At 41.1% G+C, this 21292-nt stretch overlaps 1 protein-coding gene across 3 annotated transcripts in view; it reads left to right on the top strand.

Moving 5' to 3' along the window:
- Positions 1-829: 829 nt before the first annotated feature.
- Positions 830-21292, top strand: part of fbxo8 (F-box protein 8) — a 29728-nt gene continuing 9265 nt past the window's right edge. Inside the window, exons 1-5 of one of the 3 annotated variants that reach the window (XM_015954364.3) lie at positions 830-996; positions 8389-8497; positions 9543-9687; positions 10256-10382; positions 10492-10610. In XM_015954364.3, coding sequence (XP_015809850.3) covers positions 970-996; positions 8389-8497; positions 9543-9687; positions 10256-10382; positions 10492-10610 — 527 coding nt within the window. In that variant the 5' untranslated portion in view covers positions 830-969. Of the gene's footprint in view, positions 997-1256; positions 1397-8388; positions 8498-9542; positions 9688-10255; positions 10383-10491; positions 10611-21292 lie in introns of those variants that run through there. The other 2 variants (XM_015954362.3, XM_015954363.3) reach the window with 2 other exon arrangements.

Raw genomic sequence — 21292 nt, forward strand, 5'->3', positions numbered from 1 at the left:
TTGACCTTATTTTTGGGCATTATTACACTTGTTAGTGATTTTGCGCCTAAATCTTCAGATACTCTAAGCTCATTTTGACAATTTAGCTTAGTTTCCTCTTCCGATCAGCTATTCAGCAGCTTCAGATATCAGTTAATCAACATTTCTGCAAGAAATACAGTTCACCTAGTTTTATTTAAAATCAAACAAAATACCTATACAACATGTGATTTTACAAACATGAAAAGTGATCACCATGTTTTTTACTAAATGTATTTGAATTTTTTTAAATAATAATAATAGTCACACATGATTCAGTTTGTTCTGTTACAGGGTTTAATTTAAAATGACTTAGGTAACAAAGCTATTCCTGATCATGCCTGGGATATTATGCCTAAGGTGAGTAAATATAGTTTCTCAGAGGTTTGGTCCTTCATCAGATGCAATGTTCAGAAACATAATTCTGTGTGGTTTATTTTTCAGTAACCCCAAACCCCAAGTGCACCGAATTCAGAGAAACCAACCAGTCAAAGATGTGGAAACACTACAACCGTCTTTTTCATTTTTAGAGTAGGGAGTTACTATAATTTATATTTTGTTTTCACACTACTGTCTCTTGTTTCTGTTTTGATTATTGTTTATTGTACGTTAGCGTGTCATATTGTGCCCATTTCATTTTATCTTACCTGTACAATGTTTTTACTACTTCTGTGTATTGGACTAAGGGTACAGAATAAAGAAAATTTGACTTGACATTTTGCATGTGCTCTTTTTGACAACAGCGCCATCTAGAGTCCCAATTTACGATGGTGGTTACAGTTACTTATAACAAACTGCAGAACCTGTATATATGTCGATGATTGTGCTGCGGTATGGCGAGAGACCCTTCAGAATTACAAGAGCTAACCACTTCGTATCAGGATACGGTTGGGAGATAACTCGTTGCATTTGATAGCAAAGCCTTGTTTTCAGATGACCAAGTGACAGGTCATGTTGTCGGAGGAATTTAAAACTCAGGTGGGTTTCTAGAGTCACGTCTCGTCATTCTTATGAAACATAGTAATGTTTGTATAAAAATAACACACGTGTATATTATAACAACAAAGTATATCCGTGTAGGTTGTCGTTAACTTAAACTAGCTTGGTAAGCTAACTTGGGGATTTGTGAAAGATTCCAAGTGAAAGCAGGTTAAACCAATCCGATTCTGTTTTGGTGGCTTCTTTGGAGAGCGCAGCCAATGGTATTGAGAGGGCGGGGCTACCGGTCACACGAACTTGCTCAGTGAAACTTCGTCGTTGACATTTATTACAGTACAATGAATTTGCTTAAGCAACATATTAGCTGCTGTTTAGCAGTTTGAGCTCAAAGAATGACGGAGAGAAGCAGCAGTCCAAAGTTTTTCTGCCTCGTTCACTGGTATGTTACGATCGTCTTATTTAATGTAGATCAACTGGACGTCTAAATACGTAATTCACCTCCAGGTCAGATTATTATTATTAGTAGTATTCAGAAACGTGAGCACTCATTGAACAGAAACGAGCTTTTAATTAGATTTTACAGTCCGATTTAGAATGGTCTTTTTAAAAACTGGGTTAAAGTGAAGCTTCACTTGTCAACAGACTCGATTTTCTTTCTAAGCTGATTCTGAACAGTCCTTCAAATTGAAGTAAAAGCTTTTACTTCAACTTGAAGGACACATGTTTAGAGCTGTCTTGTAGGACAATAGGCATGTTTCCAATACCAGAACTCCAGGATCGTTCCTGTGATGGGGAAATTGATGATGGGGAAATTGACTAGACCAGTGGTTCCCACTCTTTTTTTCAGATGACCCACATTTTGAAAAAGACAAAACATCATGACCCCATTTAAAAAAATGTATTTACTCATTATAAATGCAACTGTTCTTTAAACAAAATCCTATGCATTTTACTATCCTTTGCATTTCTTATTTTTTTAACTTAAAAATGTCAAATTTGAACATAAAAATGAAAAACCGTATTTGAAACATTATGCACATTTTTAATGTATTTAGAAATAATCTGAAAAACAAAACATTTTCAGAATAAGGATAATGTTTTTATCTTTGGACATTAAACGGAGTATTGCACAAAACTTTTAGATAAAACATTCAGAACAGGCAAATATCCAAAAATTGTTTTAAGCATAGAAAATATTTTTCACATATGCTTAGTGATGAAAGTCATAACCAAAATTATTTATTTATTTATTTTTTGCCTTGCTAATGTGATGGATGGGCTTGCTTGTTTTTCAGTATTGCATTCCAGTCTGGTTTACAAGAGGATAATGCAACTCTCATATCTGGTGCAGCATTCAGTCTACTTCTGAATTTTGTCTTTATTTTTGTTAGAACTGAGAACCCTGCTTCACATTTGTGTGTTGTTGTGACGGGATTGAGAAGCTGAAAGCTGGCCTTACTTAAGGCAGGATATTCAGATGAGAAGCTCATCCAAAATGAGGACAACTGCATGCATTCATGACTTTTCTTTAGCAAAGGATCACTGCTCAGTTGTAACATCTCTGTTTCTTCTGGAGTCAATCCTAACTCACGCAGAGATTCTGGATTTTCATAAGCGAAGGGATTTTGAATCCACCTTTTGCCATTCAACTCATCAAATCTGTCTTTTTTGAAAATAGCGATCAAAACTACTATTAAGAGCTACAATGTGGGTTACAATGAGTTCAGTAAGATGCTTTACTTGTGTGTCAGTGACATCATTTTCTTCTGTGTGTTTTAACACATTTGGAAACATGTAATGACATGGTTTTGGTCCTTTGAGGCGTGCAAGCCACAATTTTAGAGACTTCTGAAAAGTGGTAACATGTTTACAGTTGTGGAAAACGTCATCATGCTCTCCCTGCAGTTTCAAATTTGGCTTATTCAGCAATGAAAATAATAATAATAATAAAAGCTTTTATCATATTAATTTAATTGAAGTTGTTTGTAGAAACAAAAACAAAAAAAAAAAACGTTTTCCAACTTTCCTGGTTCTGGACACCCTTAGATCATCCACCTTGTAACACCTTCAATGCAGAATGCTGTGGAACTTTGCAATGATGAATTTAATACATTTCATTAAAGTAAAACTTTATTTAAAACCCAGCTGCATTATTATTGGTCCTTTGGATGGTCCATTATGTTTTTTATTTTCTTCTATAAACTGGAAAACATTTAGTTTGAAATACCTTATCTGTGGTGTTTATTTCTCATTTTTGTTGTGGAAATAGGAAACAAAAAACTATGAGACACTGGAATAGTGTTTAATGTTTTATTGAGGTAGGCCATGGTGTGTGTGAGGTGGAGGTTGGGTCTGCAGAGAAAAGAAAAAAATGTTAAGCACAAATCCCTCTAAACTGATCACAACTGTCACGTAATTTCATTAGAAATTAGCTAATCAAAAATGATTTTGCCTACCATGCACAATTGTTCTGTTGGTGAGGATCTTGGCCTTATTGGTTATACGAACTGGGTCACTCAATGGCACATTGCCCGGGCAGTGCTGGCACAGCATCTCTTCAGGAATGAGATGCTTCCTGTGTTCTCTGTTAACAGGATTGATTATGTGTCCTGGCAGAACGACAGGGATTTGTTTTTCCTTCAAAATGTACCCGATCACGCGCCTCATCTTTTCCTGATCTTCTGGGGGAAATGACCTGTCTTCCTCCTCTTCTTCTCGTATGTCATCTACGATTGATGGTACTGTGTCCAGGCTTTCCTACACATCTATGCTCCTTACTCGTCTGAACAAACTGAGATGGGTTTGAAACGAGTGCCACTGGGCATTGTATTTGTGAGGGCATGACCTCTTTATTTTGGCACAAGGACAGTGCCGTGAATTTTTTGTTGTCATATGTAACATTCACTCGTCCCAACAGGCTGCAATATGAAACAGTGGGTTCAAAAACCGAGATGTATTTTTTTGGACTCTGGTGTTTCTATTTTAGTAAGAACGGAGAGGGCTTATGGTTGGTTGCAGCAAGATTCTGTCGTTCAAGGCACAATTTCTTTTTATCTTCGCCAAACCACTTGCTTTTCACCATCTCTTTTAGTGTTTCTTCCTGAAGTGCAGGACAGATGGCATTTGATGAAGAGTATGTTATTGATTTTAGATGTATGCACACATAAGATTTCAAGCCACTCCTCCATGCCAACTCCATGTTCACCTGGTACTCATTCAGTTCACAGAACATGTGTTGATTTTCTCCCCATAATTTGCTTTGAACATGAAGAGGAATACTTGTTCCAAATAAAGACTTTTTAACAGTAAAAATCAAATTTTCTGGGTCTATACACTCACTGTCAAGGCGGGATGTAGAGGTTATCTACATCCACGGAACTGCGCTGCTCTGGGTGGCTGCATGTTGGAGTAGCTCTGTTGACTATATGTAAGTTTTGCCTCTTCTTGGATATTTTTTCTTCTAGTTTCTCAAGAAAAACTTTTTTTGGACACTTTACTTTTCTGTTTCTGGTGCTGTGAAGCTTGGAGGATTTTGACTGCTATTTTTTAGCTTTTTTCACTTTTTGAGCATTTGTTATGATGCGTAACCATGGCAACGAGCTGGTTTACAATCGGGAGCAGCTGATTAACATTGGAAAGGCTGAAATAACACCTCAACTGAAGCCACAAATCCCAAATGAGCTAAAACGTTAGAAGCGTGGGTGCAGAGCGGGAGCAAAACGGAGACAGAGAAAGAGGAAATTCAAACCATCTCTTCCATCGATCATAATGGGCAGTGTGAGATCGCTGGCCAACAAGATGGAGGAACTCCAAGACCTTTCAAGGACTCAGCCAGAGTTTCAGCAGTTTCGGAACCACTGGAGGAGATAATGCAAAGAAGGATTCTGCAGAGAATCAAGAAAATTATGGACAACCCTGAGCATTCTCTTCACAAGACTGTCCGACAACGGAAGAGTGTCTTCAGTCAGAGCCTTCTTCAGTTTGGCTGCAACACTGACCGCTACTGGAGATCCTTCCTGCCAACAGCCATTGTAATATACAATAACTCTTTGATGACTTGATTATTATTATTATTATTCTGAGCTACTACAGCAATCAATTTCCCTCTGGGATTAATAAAGTATTATTGAATTGAATTGAATTATTTCTTTAGGCCTGCTGGTGTGCTTTCTTTCAATGTGTCTTTTAAGATTTTTTTTGTTCATTAGAGCCTGGCATATGGGACATGGTTTTTTTAGAACAGGTTTTACATAGAGCAGCAGTGGCACGCACAATAGTTTGTGAAGTGGTGGTGCCTGGTGGCAAGGCAGTAGAAGTTGGTGGTGCTGGAAGGGTGGTTGTCAGAGCTGGAATGTTGCCAGTAGGGTTGTCACGGTAACCGGTGTAGCGGTAAATATTAACCGTCTTGTTTTAAAAAAATATATATATTATCTTGGTGGATTACCGTGGCTGCGGTGTAGGCGCTTTGACCCTTACCAGCCACTGTATCATCTGCTGAAGTTGCCGGTGGCACATCCGCACTTTGTTGTTTACAACCAAAACTTTCTTGACGCTAAAGCTGAAATAATAGCCAAAGGAGGAGACGGCAGCGCTCAGGACGTTTATTATCCCTCAAAGAAGACAAAGTGGGAAGTACGGGCATTTTTTGGATATCTGAAGAATGCCGAGGGACAGTTGATAGAAGACGGCTATCCTGTTTGCAGCACGTGCAGAAAAAGTGTCTGTGAAAGGCAGCAACGCTTCAAATCCCATGACACATCTGCTTGACCATCACCCACAACTCTGCAGTCAACGCAAGGCAAGTTAACGTTAGCGTTTTTGCTAAAATGCGTGATCCGAGGATTTGGGTTGAGGGAGAATGCAACGAGTCGAACTGGAACACACATATACGCCGATCCAGAGCATCCCAAACATGCTCAATGGGTGACATGTATATTGAGTATGCTGGCCAAGCAAGAACTGGGATGTTTTCAGCTTCCAGGAATTGTGTACAGATCCTTACAAAATGGTGCTGTGCGTTATCATGCTGCAACATGAAGTGATGGTCATTGATGAATGGCACAACAATGGGCCTCAGGATCTTGTCATGGGACCTCTGTGCATTCAAAATGCCATCAATAAAATGCACCTGTGTTCGTTGTCCATAACATACATCTGCCCATAGCAGTACCCCACCACCATCATGGGCCACTCATTCCACAACGTTGACATCAGCAAACTGCTCACCCACAGGACACCACACGTGCAGTCTGCCATCTGCCCTAAACAGTGATAACTTATTTAGCCGCGCACCCCCTTTTATGTCCCAAGTTCCCAACCATGTTGACGCACCCCCCAGCCCCCACACCAAGGCGTGGCTATGGGACTATATATCAGACGTCACGCTAAACAGTCACCCAACAGACAGGGTTAAAAAATATGATCAACCTTTTATCCCATCACTTTTTCCTCATCACTTTCTTTTTTTTTTTTTTTTTTTTACCCCCCGTGGCCTGTCTGGCTGTGAAGCAAACAGAATTAATGTCTGAATGTTGGTAACAAGCCTTACAGGTTTGCTCTCAGGTTGAGCATCAAAGCTTCTGCTTTAATGTCACGCCTGATCCTTAAAACTTTATTGTTATTGTTTTTTGTATGCTTTATAATTCGTACCAGAAAATAAACAATACATGATAAGCAAGAGTCTGCTTCTAGACCTGCAGAAAGAGAAGAACAAACAAACAAAAAAAAGGGATACACAACAAGAGCAAGCTATCACTGTGTCAACCTGATGAGGAAATATAAAATCAACATTGTTTTACTGAACAATCACACGATAATAAATCACAGTGCATTTAGTGCCAACCACAGCCTTAAGACATGTGTTGAACTTGCCCAAGTCCATACTTATGAGAGCACCATGTGAGCACCTGTGTGCGTACCAGCGCTTGTATATGTAAGGTTTCTCTATAGGAGCGTCCAATAGAGAGTGTGAGGGGACACAGGTCTGCTCCCCAAACGTGTAGAAGATGGAGGGAGCTCCAAGTCCCAGAGATCCAGGAGCTGCCCCGGAGCGCAGGGACCCCAGGGAGACTGTAACCAGAAAAGCCCCAGCCCCCTCTTGAGAGGCGAAGAGAATTGTCCTGGGGGGTCACAGCCAGCAGCCGGCAGAGTCCTGGGAGATATCAGCGGCAAGCCCACAGGCCCGGCCACAGCCTCCCACCTCAAGGTCAGCCGAGCCCGGAACCCAGCAATCCGGGACCCAGGGGCGCATCAGTGAAAGTTACAAATGATATTCTCATGGCCTCAGATAAGAATCTTGTGTCTATTCTAGTCTTGTTAGATCTCAGTGCTGCTTTTGACACAGTTGATCACAATATTCTTTTAGAAAGGCTTGAACATGTTGTAGGGATCATAGGAACATCGCTAGGCTCGTTTAAATCCTACCTGACTGGCAGATTTCATTTTGTTAATATACATGACAAATCTTCATACTTTAGGTTCATAAAAACAATAATAATGAGTTTTATTTGTAATGCACTATGCATGTGACGTCATACCTCACCGTGCTACAAAGATCAAACATATAAACAGATAAAAACAACTTTAAACAAGTTCACAGACACTTACTTGTGGTTACTTGTGAAGTACAACAGGGTTCAGTGCTTGAACCAATGTTTTTTTATACTATATATAGTAAATTGGGGTAAATAGTCAAACCGGTTGATCCCTGCAACCCTACACTTGACAGCGTGGAGACTGCATGCTGAGAGATAAATGGCAGTTCACGCACAATGCTTGCTGTCTAAAACGAATACAGCTTCTGCAGTTTGGTAGTATTTCAGGTTTGAAGCAAACTTTAAAGGAGAGTCAGTAAACACTGATGAGGTAATTTGTGCAAACAAAAAATGACAGCGAAAGACGCACGCCGTGTTGGCACCGTAGCGGAGCATGCCATAGCTGAAATAGCAGTTTTCTGTCTGGAGCCTGTTATTAAAAGAGACAACGCACTTTTCTGGTGGAAATTTGCAGCCAGCCTTCTCCAGATGTTTAGACCATATGTTGGTGCCACAAGCTCATCGAAGCAGGTTTTCAGCAGTCGGTCCACAACATCCTATGTTGAAACTGGAAAAGTTAAACATGCTGGTTTTTCAGGCAAAAAAAAATCTTTTTATAAGCTGCATTTTAAAAAAGTTGTTAATATTATGTGTGTTTTGTTGTTATGGTTTTAGTAAAAGAGTCTATTCAGTTTCTGAGCGGTGAAGGTCCAAACCAACAGTTTGGTAATTCCACTTGAAGCTTATATCATTATTTTAACATTAGTCCCGGTAATACCGTACACCTTGGTAAAATGTGGAGGAAGCTAGACGGTAAACACTGTTAAACTACGATTAAAATAATTACTTAGAGCTGTCTTGTGGGAGACGTATTTAGAGCTGTGTCTCTCTCACACAGATGGGTCAGGTACTTTGGAGACTCCCACCCAGGCAACAGCAACAGCTTCAGGAAGAGCTTGCCGACCACCTGACGAAGAAAGGAGGACGAAATGGAAAAAGAGATGAAGGTTACTTGTCTTCCAGAAAAATGAAAGTCTTGTGTTGTTGGGTTGAACGATTTTAGGAAAAGGTTAAATTACGATATTTTTTCATGAGAAATTATGATTTCAGTTCAATTCACGATATTCTTCAAATCAAGTTTTAACACATTATTTACAATATAGTCATGAAAATCATACCATAAAAAACATTTAAAGCGATTATTTTTCTCCGATTATTATCATTTAGATGCCACGTCTCCTTCTCTGGGAGCCCATGAGGACAAAATGCATTTACTGATTTGTAACAAACGGTTACAAATCATTCATCATTCTTAAATGTTGTTGTTTTACTTTACCTCTTCACTTGTTGCCAGTGATGAAAGGGAGTCTGATGTGCTCGTTATTTTGATAAAGTTTGCACTCCCCGAGGCTTTTTGACCCTAATGGGCATCTGTTGGTAAGGTCTTACTCCAACACAAAAATACTGCTTGCTTGCAATGATTTAGGTATCTACTGCCCCCTATCGCCAGGAAAAATACACACTGTCACATCAAGTTTTTGAGTATCAAAATGTTTATTCAGAAGAATGAGCGACAAGTCTGACTAGAACCTTATTCATTTGTTTTAGTTCATCAAACTAGTAAGCCACATCATGACTCTGACCCCACCTGACATGTCGCTTGACCTACCACTAGCTACGATTATTGAGGAGCTGGAGGACTGTATGAGCAGGTGATCATTAGTACCAGGGATGAGCCGGATACTCGTTTCAGATGAGTATTCGGTACAGATAAAGCATTTTTGACGAGTACGAGCAAGTAAAAACAAGTAAAACCCATGAATATCTGTATTTGTGTTGAAGTAAAATCCTCATTGGGTAACTGACTGTCTTCCTGAAAGGAGGACTCAAAGCTTGCTTAACTTAAAGCCATTTTTCCTAAGTTCTTCTCCATTTCTGGTTCAATGACATCAATTTGGTGATGCATGTTTGTAGTCCCAGACGTATTTTCAGACAAAACCCATACAGAATATTTAAAATAAGTCTGAACATCTTTTGTCTGATTTGTTGTAGGTAAAGAGCCACACAGTTTTATAGACTTGGAGATGCTCCCACCTGAACTGGGTATTACCATCTTGTCGTACTTGAATGCTACGGATCTATGCCTGGCCAGCTGTGTGTGGCAGGACCTGGGAAATGACGAATATCTGTGGCAGGGGTACGATACTTCCCCACATTCTCACAAGTCTGTAATGATAGAAGTTAGGAATGTCAGAAAATATCAATATAGCAATATATCGCGATATTTTTTCCTGCGATATTAGATCGATGTTCAAAAGCTGTGTATCGATTTTTTTGGAAGAATTTATGTGCAAACATTTGTGTATTTTCTTTTCTTTTGGTGCAAATCAAATGCCGTCCGCTAGTCAGCAGTAGGGTGCAATGGAGTTTGTTTCCACCACTGAAATGTAAATCCCTCTATTATGGTTCAGATACCTCATGTTAATTGTGTTAAGTATCAGTTTGGACCGTTTATTGAATTTTCCTATAATAATTTTAGTCTAAAAAAATTGCTATAATTGTCCGACTGAATGTATCACAATATATCGTGATATATCGTATCGTCTACCCTGTATCGTGATAAGTATCGTATCGCCAGAATTTCACCAATACACATCCCTAATAGAAGTACATTTGTTATTTCCATGGCTGTACTGTGATGTTCAAATTTGTTGTGTCTACATTTGGTGTCATGTACCTGTTTTATTTATTTTTTTATCCATCAGGCTGTGCAAGTCCACATGGGGTCACTGCTCCATCTACAACAAAAGACTACCTGCTGACTTCTCTTATAGAAGGTTGTATCTACAGCTAGATGAAGGCAGCTTAACATTCAACGCTAATCCACAAGAGGTGAAAATTACAAAACATACACGTATCTAATATTTCCAAAACCCACAAAAACTCAAATATTCCCAATTTTTCATGATCTTTCTTTATGTATTTTTGTTTGTGCGTGTAGGGTATAGGTTATTTCATGTCTAAAGGCATACTAGTGGATCACCCCACAGAACTGGCTAAGTTCATCTTTTACACCAGACGTCTCCACTGGAAGATGCTGAGGATTTACCTGGATGAAAGGTTCACATGAAAACACACAAAACAAACACAAGACCATTTTAAATTCTAGTGTTGACTACACTTTCACCTCCAAAGGTTGGACATGTCCAAAAAAATACAACCTCTGTCTTGTTTAACATATAAAAATAAACAAATTTAAAGTAATCCAGATCTTTTCGACTTTAAGATCTTCTGGTAGTTGGATTAACTGATTGATTCATGAGGCTTCATGGATAAATAAAAACACTGTCCGGCCCAAAAAAAGGTCACACACTTGTTGGCCCACTTTTAGCTATTACTGCTGAATGCATTCACTGTGGCATTATTTCCATCCAGTGGTGCATTCATTTTTCATCAATATCTTGCATTGATAATGGTAGTCTGACCGCTGCGCAAAGCATACTCCAGCACATCCCAAAGATGGGGTTAAGGTCTGGAACATGGGTTGACTGATTTATTGGTTAGCCAATGAATATGCCAATTTTTTTTTACATTTTTAGACCATTGGCATCAGACAACAGGCTTCTTTAGTAGAGTCAGTCTAAAGTCAGGTCAATCCATGGGTAGGCTGGTGCTGTGGATGACTGTTAAGGACCCCAATCCAAAACATAGGGAGCCTAAGTCACGCCCACCTACATCCGCATTATGGGTCCCTGGAAGAATGGAAAAATTAGTGCAAGTCAACGGTGCTAAAAATGCTATTTTCTAACTCCGCTTGTTTTGTGCCATGGATTTCACATATGATGTCCATGAATTTTTAAAGACACATTTTGATACCAAGAACGTGCTTATTTTTGAACGGGGGGAAACACTATTTTAGGTTTTGGGTGAAAATAAGTCCAGGACTACAAATGCGAACCATTGAACCAGACACGAAGAAAACTGAGGGAAAAGGGCTGTAAGTTCAGCAAACTTTCCACAGGAGGAAAGAACCACCACAAATCTGGTCATGTGGTAAGTAGCAGCTACTTTGGCGAGGAGAGATTATGTGGTGACGTCACATATGCGACATGTTGATTTCTAGTTTCATGTTAATTACAAACTTTTACAAGCTAATAAATCTCAAAGTAAGTCACTGGCATGGTCGAAACACCCATCATTACTTTTCATTTAAATTGCAGTACAGCATGTGTGTGATCCAGGGCGTAAGGTAAAGCGGGTTCGAAAATAGCATTTTTAGTGCCATTGACTTGCATTAATTTTTTCGTTCTTCTGGGGACCCATGATGCGGAAGTAGATTTAGGCTCCCTATAGAAGGGTTTCTGCTATGTGTATTTCACCGTGGCGTGCCACCACAGCAAAATAAAGCCACCACACTTTCAGAGGGATAATAAATAAATTAATAAATAAAACAACGTACCTTAAGAATTAATTTTTGGGATGGAAATACGAGACATACCGTAAATCCTCTAATATTGGCCTGTATTCAATTAATGGCCGGGTATCATATTTTGGCCGGTGTCGGAGTCGGCGGAGGTGAATAATGGCCGGTATTTTATTGTGGCCGGGTGGAATGTGGTAACAAGCAAGTACCACAGGGGGGGGGGGGGGGGTTGTGTCATCCGTCTCACTTTTGATTTGCCAGTGACAGACTGCAATTTGGCAGTTGCGGAGTCGAAGAGGAGGTGAAAATTTGATATCAAGTTCAAAGAGAACGTGCTGATTATGCTGCAGAACACTGGGGAGCAGTAGGGGTTGTATGAACTAGTCGACTTCACTATAGTGACTTTTTATGCCTGTCATTGACTAGTCGCTGTCACGTGATAATGAACAGCAAGATGCAGCCCTCGGAAAACACTGCAGCCTGCTGTCAGCAGTTGACAAGCTCCTGCGCGACGGGGGGGGGGGGGGGGGGGGGGGTCAACGCGCTGTGCCAGAGCGCCGGTACTGACACCCGTCGTAAAACGGACATTTAACCAAGTTGTGACGTTTACCCTCTTGCAATTTAACATTCCCCTCACCCCCATCCTAACCTTAACCAGCTTGCATATGCAAAGCTCTGATTGTTGACGTGCTCCAGACATCTGCGTCCTGAGCACGGCCACAGTAACATTATCAAATCAGATGTCGCCACCTCAAAAACTAATTTAACACGCGATCGTTCATGTCGGCTCATTTCTTTTTTTGGTTTCTGTCTTTTATTTGCGCCTGATGCGTTTTGCTGTGGAGCGGGGCGCATCACCTTGTCCTCCGGTGACGCACTGATCACTGATGCGGCCGCCAAGCAGCGAGCACTCCGCTGTTTTTGCGGTCGGTAGATCTTTTAGAACTGCAGTTCAAAGGTAACTCATAAGGTGAATATATATGAACCCAGGTAGCAGTTTTTCTTTAGGATTGAGAGGAGATGCAGGAAGGTAATAAACAGATACAGGACAGAAAAATAGTCAAATAAAAACAAGTTAGTTTTTGTACCTGCTGGTTGCAACAAACAGACACCATTGAAGGTAATCAGAAGTGAGGAACAGAAAAGGAAATAATTATTTTAATGTTTAGAGCAGCAGGAACTCCGAGAGGCTGCAGGCGCATCAGTGAGTTTGCGGCCGCTGCGCAGGGGGAGGGGGGAGAGGGCTGAAGCAGAAACTACCATTGTTAAAAGAAATGTGTTTAACTTTGAAAATGTGGGCTCAATTTTAATTGTCAAAAACTCCAGCGAGCCATTAGTTCATTTTGCTCAAATAGAAATTGAGGCCTGCCTCTAATTCTGGCCCTCCTTCCAATAAAGGCCTGGAGCTTGATGAGCTTGAGTCAAATACAAGCCCAGGCCTGTATTAGAGGATTTACGGCATATAGTCTATATTTGCACATGTATTACTAACCATAATCACAGTTTAAAATTAATTTAAATATAACGAAACTTTAGAATTTATTTTACTTGGAAAAACCAGTACTTCCAGTTTTTTTACGTCTGTGAAGGAGCCGGCTTCTGTGCGGTGCGCTGCTCTCGTGAGTAAAGCCTGGATCACACTGTGCGATTTTTGGCCGTCTCATAGGATTGTTCATGTCACTCCAGAAAGCTGGCATACTGTACGACACAAGATTTCAGTGAGGCAAACTGCACAACGTTTCTCTCCAGCAGGACACGCTGCATCATGAGCGCACCTCCCGAAGCATACGTCACTAAGCAGACTTATAACAAAGCTGAAAAAATTAAAAACACTTAGTTTTAGTGTCAGTTAATGACCCAGAGGAAGCTTCGTTTTTTAAAGCCCTCGCCGTGGCGTCAGACTCTGGCTGCGGGTCTCGTTTTCCCGTCTTCCAGCTAATCAGCTGCTGGCCATTCATTCTTCTCCTCCTTTATACACAAAAACCCACTAAACTACAAAGAAGTAGCAATCTGTCACAGATCGCTGCAATGTTTAAAGTTTTGCCGTGAATTCTGTCTCACTGCTCCGCAGCTCCACTCCGTATAACAGCTCACACCCGCTGTCACAGAGCTTCCTCTGTCCCACTGCAGCAAGAAGAAGGCATTTTTAGTTCAGACCTGTGAAAAAGAGCTAAATGTTAACGCATGCTGCTCCATTTGAACACTAACGTAGTGAATATGGTTTGTCGTTAATGCGTAATTCCAGATTGTTCCGAACAGCATATAGATTAATGTCAGGTAATTTTCCCATTGAGACTCATTTCTGGTTTTCAGATGAGTATATTAAAATATTTTCAAAAGAAGAGTCGGCAAACTGTGTCAGTAGGTTACAAGTTTGTAATATCAGTTGTACAATGAATATGTGAATAAATGTTTACCAACAAACATACAGTCTCATGTCTCAAAACGACCGTCTCCATACACCCCCACCCCCCACCCCGACCGACAACCCACCGCCACAGTTTCAAAAAATCCTAGAGGAAACCCTGCTAGGGAGTATTTTCCTTGAAGTAAAAGGAAAACCTACAGCTGTATATTTAGTAGTGCTGCAGCTATCAAATATTTTAGTATTTGAATATTCCAATAAATTCTCTGTTGATTAATCAAATATTCTATTTGATGTTTCAAGTGAAACGAGTGGGGTCCGCTGCTAAAAATATGAAATATCCATCCATTTTCTTCTGCTTATCCGGAGTCAGGTCGCGGGGGCATTAGGCCAAGCAAAGAGGCCCAGACTTCCCTCTCCCCAGCCAGTTGGGCTTACTCCTCCTGGGGAATCCCAAGATGTTCCCTGGCCGACTGAGAAACATAGTCCCTCCAGTGTGCCCTGGGTCTTGCCTTAGCTCTCCTCCCAGTTGGACTTGACCAGAAAAACACACCAGGGAGGCATACTAACTAGATGACCTAGCCACCTCAACTGGCTCCTCTCGATGTGTAAGATGTGCAGATCTTTTTTCTTCAAGGCACTCGAGGAGTACAGACGCTTCTCTCTTTCGCTCCCTTATCTTTTTTCCCCCAAGGCTCTTTGTCCTGTCTGCCCACAGAGCGCTTCTCTGCATTTCTTCTGAAAAACTCTATTTTTACTAACCATGGATTTGATAAACTGGTCATTCAATGCGATCGATAAGATTTTTTCAACAATAAGAATGGAGCAGGGGGCTCCCACATGTCCACAGGGGACACACCCGGTGGGATATATGCTGGAGTCCTGGAAGGAGTGGAAGATCATATGCCTCTCCCAGCTGTCCACTGAGGATATTGAAGACGTGTGGATATTCGGCCTGATGATCACTGGATTTCTCCTGATTGGAGTGGGAGGATATCTGGTTTTCTGGAAATTTGGGAAGACGGGAGCAATTGGAGGGCGACCCGCACCCACGGAAAGCACCGTCCGTGAGGAGACTTCTCAGACTGGGACGTTACTCGAGGTGAATCGTAAGCTGGACAATGTTCTAGCTGCGATAGCGGTATTAGTGCGCAAAATGGATGTCATTTCGGAGAGAGTCACCGGACTGAATGGACAGGTTTAAAAACCCAAAATTGGCTTCACTGAAGGACTGGAATGATCAGTTTAAGACTGAAGACAGAGAGGAAAATTATCTCAGCCTGACCCAAACAAATTCTTGTTATCCGAATCTGACACCCTGGTAGCCTTGAGCGGTATGCAACAAACCCCCACGAAGAAATGCAGACAGATGCTGTGAAAACCCGACCCCCCCTCCTGTACACCAACGGATGCACCCCCAACCATGACTCCGTCAAGCTTATCAAGTTTGCAAAAGACACCACCGTTATTGGACTCATCTTGGATGGAAGAAGAAAATATAATTTTTGTAGCGCCTCTCAAGATAAAAACCATGAGGCGCTTCACAAAAACAAAAAATGTAAAAATACAAAAAAGAATTAAGAAAATGGTTAAAAATATATTTAAAATGAGCAACAAATAGACAATTTGTGAGTAAAGAAAGAGAGAGAGTGAATAGGAAAGAGGGAAATCAGTGGATCCTGAGGAAGGTGGAATAGTTGGGGAGAGCAGAATAAAGAGAGAGTGGTAAAGAAGGTCATACAAAAGCCAGCTTGAACAAGTGAGTCTTCAGCTGCTTTTTAAAGGAGACCACTGAGTCCACTGATCTCAGGCTCAGGGGGAGAGAGTTCCAGAGTCTGGGGGCCACAGCAGCAAATGATCTGTCACCTTTGGTCTTTAGCCTGGTGCTGCACAACCAGTAGGCTTTGGTCACTGGACCTCAGGGACCTGCTGGGGGTGTAGGGACTAAGAAAATCACCTATGTAAGATGGTGCTTGTCCATGTAAGGCCCTATAGACCAGAACCAGGATCTTGAAATGAACCCTGAAGTTGACTGGCAGCCAATGAAGCTGGAGGAGAAGCAGGGTGATGTGGGTGTGTTTGGACGACTTGGTCAGAAGCCGAGCACAGGCATTCTGAACCACCTGTAGACGGTTCAGGGAGGTTCTGCTCAGACACGTGAAAAGAGAGTTACAGTAGTCTAAGTGGGAGAAGATGAAGGTGTGGAGAACAGTCTCAAGTTCGGAGTGGGACAGAATGGGACTCAGCTTAGCAATGTTCCTGAGATGGAAGAAGAAAGAGCGAACAAGAGAACTGACATGAGAATCCAGGGTGAGAGCTGGGTCAAAGGTCACGCCAAGATCCCTGACAGAAGGTTTGGTGTGAGAAGCAAGCTGACCAAGAGAGTCTCTGACTTTGGGAACCAGCTTGTGTGGGGCACAGATGAGGATCTCAGTCTTATCTTCATTCAGCTGAAGAAAGCTCCCACCATCCAGGTTTTGATAGAGTCTAAGCAGGTGTGTAACAGCTGCAGCTTAGATATCTCATGGGGCTTAAAGGAGATGTACAGTTGGATGTCATCTGCATAAAGATGGTTGGAGATTCCTTTGAAGGAGCTCAGGATGTGCTGAAGAGGAAGCAGATAGAGGAGGAAGAGCAGAGGCCCCAGCACAGAACCTTGTGGGACACCATGGGTAAGGGAGGTGGTGGAGGACCTAAACTTGGAGACGGCCACAGAAAAGGAGTGCTCAGAAAGATAAGAGGAGAATCACTCCAGAGCAGTTCCTGATAGGCCTACCCAGTATCTGAGCCTCTCCAGTAGCAGGTGATGGTCAGCAGTGTCAAAGGCTGGAGTCAGGTCCAGCAGGACCAGAACAGAACAGTCCCCTGCATCACTGTGAGTCAGAAGGTCATTAGAGACCCTAAGAAGAGAATGAGCTCTACGAAAACCTGACTGGAAGCAGTCATAGATGTTATGTTCATCAAGAGCAGCTGTGAGTAATTTAGCCACAACCCTTTCCAAGATCTTGGAGATGAACGGAAGTTTAGAGATGGGTCTGAAGCGGCTATGGAGAGAGGCGCCAAGACTCGGGTTTTTTAAGAAGCGGGTGGATTATAGCATTCTTAAGGTAAGCAGGGACCTGACCAGAAACCAGGGAAGCATTAATAATGGAGACCAATGGACTGAAAATCACTTTTAAACAAAGATGAGGGTAAGATGTCGAGGGGGCATGCAGAGAGGTCTTCATAGAGTTAACTAGTTTGGTTAACTCAGGCAAAGAAACAGGAGCAAAGCTATCTAGGATGATGGCCTGGTTGGAGTCGGGAGAGGTGGCGACAAGGCTGAAGGAGAGATGCTAGATCTAACCTTATTGACTTTGCCCACAAAGAAAGACAGAAAGTTCTCTCAGTCTGCAACAGAGTGCATGGAGGCTGTAGGAGAGGCAGGAGACACGATGCTGCTGATGGTGTTAAACAGCACCTTGGGGTTCCCTTTGCTCTGGGACACCAGGTTGGAGAAATAGGAAACCCTAGCGTCTCTGACTGCAGAGTTAAAGGATGTCAGAAGATCCTTTAGGTGCAGCAGATGGACGTGGAGACGGGTTTTCTTCTACATGCTTTTGTGGAACCCCTACTCAAAAAATCTAATCTGGATCCAACAGATCCTAAAAATTTTAGACCGATATCAAAACTCCCTTTCCTGTCCAAAGTCTTAGAGAAAGTGGTATCTGAACAACTGGTTTCCTTCTTACAGGATCGCAATATCTTTGACAGGTTTCAGTCCGGTTTCCGTAAGCACCACTCTACGGAAACTGCGCTGCTTAAAGTGTCCAATGACATCTTGATGTCCGCAGACTCTGGGAAATGCACGGTCCTAGTTTTACTAGACCTTTCGTCCGCATTCGACACGGTTAACCATGAGATCTTGCTGAGTAGGCTCCGCGAGTTGGTTGGGTTGTCAGGTTCTGTCCTGGCGTGGTTTACATCCTATTTATCCGGGAGAAGCCTAAGTGTCTCAGTCAACCAGATCCTGTCTGACCCAACTGATCTACGGTGTGGAGTACCCCAGGGCTCAGTTTTGGGCCCGATTTTGTTCTTGTTGTACATCCTTCCTTTAGGAAACCTAATCCAGGAGTTTGCCGATGATGTTTCCTATCATCTCTTTGCTGATGATCTTCAGCTGTATTGTTCTTTCAAGCCTTCTGACGTTAAAAAATTGCATTCTTTATTATCATGTTTTGAGCGAATCAAACAGTGGCTCGGTGCAAATGCCTTACGGCTGAACTCAGACAAAACTGAAGTACTGGTGATTGCCCCCGATGATGCTGCTCCAGGGATTCACCAGCAGTTAGGTGATCTGAGCTTGTCTGTAAAACCTACCCTTAGAAACCTTGGCGTTTTCTTTGACAAGGGAATGTCTCTTGAACATCACGCAAAGCAGTTAACTAGAAACTGTTTTTACCACTTGAGACAAATTTCTAAACTCAGAACAATGGTGTCTAAAGCTGATCTTGAGTTGATTATTCACGCGTTTACATCATCCCGTTTAGACTACTGTAATAGTTTATTTTCTTGTCTAAACAAAAAAGAGCTGTCCCGCTTACAACAAGTCCAGAATTGTGCAGCTAGAATTCTGACCCGTGACAACAGAAGGGCCCACATTACCCCCATTTTAAAAGCTCTTCATTGGCTTCCTATCACATTTCGCATAAATTTTAAAATTCTTGTGCTGACTTTCAGAGCGCTGCATGGTCTGGCTCCATTGTATGTTCGAGACATGCTCTGCCCTTACACGCCTTCTCGCAGGCTGAGATCTATGGATCAAAACCTTTTAATGGTCCCACGTACTCAGTTCAGGACACGAGGAGATCGCTCATTCCAGGCCGTCGCTCCTAGGCTCTGGAATGAGCTACCTCTGTCTTTACGCTCAATCGACTCAGTTGATGTTTTTAAGAGCAATCTTAAAACCCATTTGTTTCTCCAGGCATTTTAAACTTAGTCTCATTCAGATTGGTTTTATTTGACACTGTATATTGTGGCTGTATTTTACTGTATTTATATGTTGTTGCCTTTTAACTTGTGAAGCACTTTGTGACCTTTTTGTCTGTGAGAGGTGCTATACAAATAAAGTTACTTACTTACTTACTTACTTACAAGCGCTCAATTTTTCTGCATTCCCAAAACTCTCATCTGAGCAAAGACAATTTTATCACACAAAAAGACTGATGAACAGTTTTTATCCAACAGCCATAAGATCATTAAATAATCACTGCCACTAATAGGGAGCCTAAGTCACACACGCCCATCTACTTCCGGACCATCGGTCCTCGGAAGAACGAAAAACTGAATGCAAGTCAAAGAGGCTAAAAACGTTATTTTCTGATTCCACTTGTTATGTGCCTTGGATTTCACGTATGATGTCCGTGAATTTTAAAGAAGCATTTTGATACCATGAACGCACTTATTTTCGAACGAGGGAAACACTATTTTAGGTTTTTTGTGAAAATAAGTCCATGACCACAAATGTGCTTCACGAAAGTGACGTTGTTGAACCAGACATGGAGAAAAAAACAGAGGGAAATGGCTGTAAGTTCAGCAAACTTCAAATCCTTCCTTCAGGAGGAAATAACCATCATAAATCTGGTCATGCAGCTACGCTAGAGGAGAGGAGAATATGTGGTGATGTTACATATGCGACGTGCCGATGTACTCACGCTAATTACAAACGTTTACAAGCTAATAAATCTCAAAGTACGTGACTGGCGTGGTCGAAACACCCATCGTTACTTTTCATTTAAATTGCAGTACAACATATGTGCGATCCAAGGCGTAAGGCAAAGTGGATTAGAAAATAGCATTTTTAGTCCCGTTGACTTGCATTCATTTTTTCGTTCCTCCAGGGATCCATGAGCCGTTCAGAAGGGGAGGAGATGTAGTCTCCCTATCCCACACTGACGCATAAGGAGGTTGGGCCTTTCCTGAACCTTATTTTATTATTATTTTACAAGAATGCATGCTGTCCGTATTTTAATACTTAATAGATATCTACTTTTTGGTTTGTGTGTTCTTATTTCCTTTTATTATGGGTCTTTATTATGTTTTTAGTATAAATCAACAGTGTTGCTGTTTGTAATTTCGTTGTAGTGTACTTTTTTATAATGACAAAATGATGTACTTACTGATTACTCTAGAAATTTTCAATTCACAGGAAATATTATAACAAGAACATTTTATTTAGTTTTTTAGAATGTCCAGATTTAAAATCTCAGTAACCGGTCTAAGATTGTTACCTTCTGTCATAAAACCATTCCCACACTTTACTAAAAAGGATATTTATATATCTCATATAAAGAGAAACTGCTTCTTTACCAACTTTGGGGACTATTCTAATTTTAAGACACATTAGTAAACAATGACTATTTTTAGGTTATTCACATATGAAATACCAATAATATGAGATAGAAAACTAAGTTATAATAAACACAGATAACATAGTCATGCACACTTAGCATTGTAGTGCAGTGGTGTCATGTGACGCACTGTCACTGTGTTTTAGACTTCATGCTTTTTATTCTATCATTGTTTTTATAGTACCTTTTAGGTTTGTAGTTTTTCCAGTTCATTTATCTAATTAAGCTTAACCTGTTAACCCTCTGATGCATGAATTATGAAATCTTCAACCAGGATTTTTTAAACAATTTTTTTTATTCATCTTTAGGTGTGAATTAAACAAATTTCAACAAATATTTTTTGTAACATTTTGTTAATTTACAAATAATTTATTACATGTCCATCTCAGTGGACAGCATGCATTCTGAACATGAAACATGTTGGCTTGACTTACTGAAGTCCAAATGGAGGGGCTCACATGCAATAAAGTCTTCAACAGCTGTGCTTAATAGCAAAAATAAATAAATAACAATTTTGAGTACCTGTCCACTGGTGACCATTATGCATCAAAGGGTTTAAAGTGTCTGGTACGTTCATTTGTGCATGTGTATGTCTGTTATTTGTTTTGGATGTGATGTAACTTGT

Source organism: Nothobranchius furzeri, chromosome 7 (genome assembly GCF_043380555.1).
Source record: "Nothobranchius furzeri strain GRZ-AD chromosome 7, NfurGRZ-RIMD1, whole genome shotgun sequence".
In the NCBI taxonomy this organism is placed as follows: domain Eukaryota; kingdom Metazoa; phylum Chordata; class Actinopteri; order Cyprinodontiformes; family Nothobranchiidae; genus Nothobranchius; species Nothobranchius furzeri.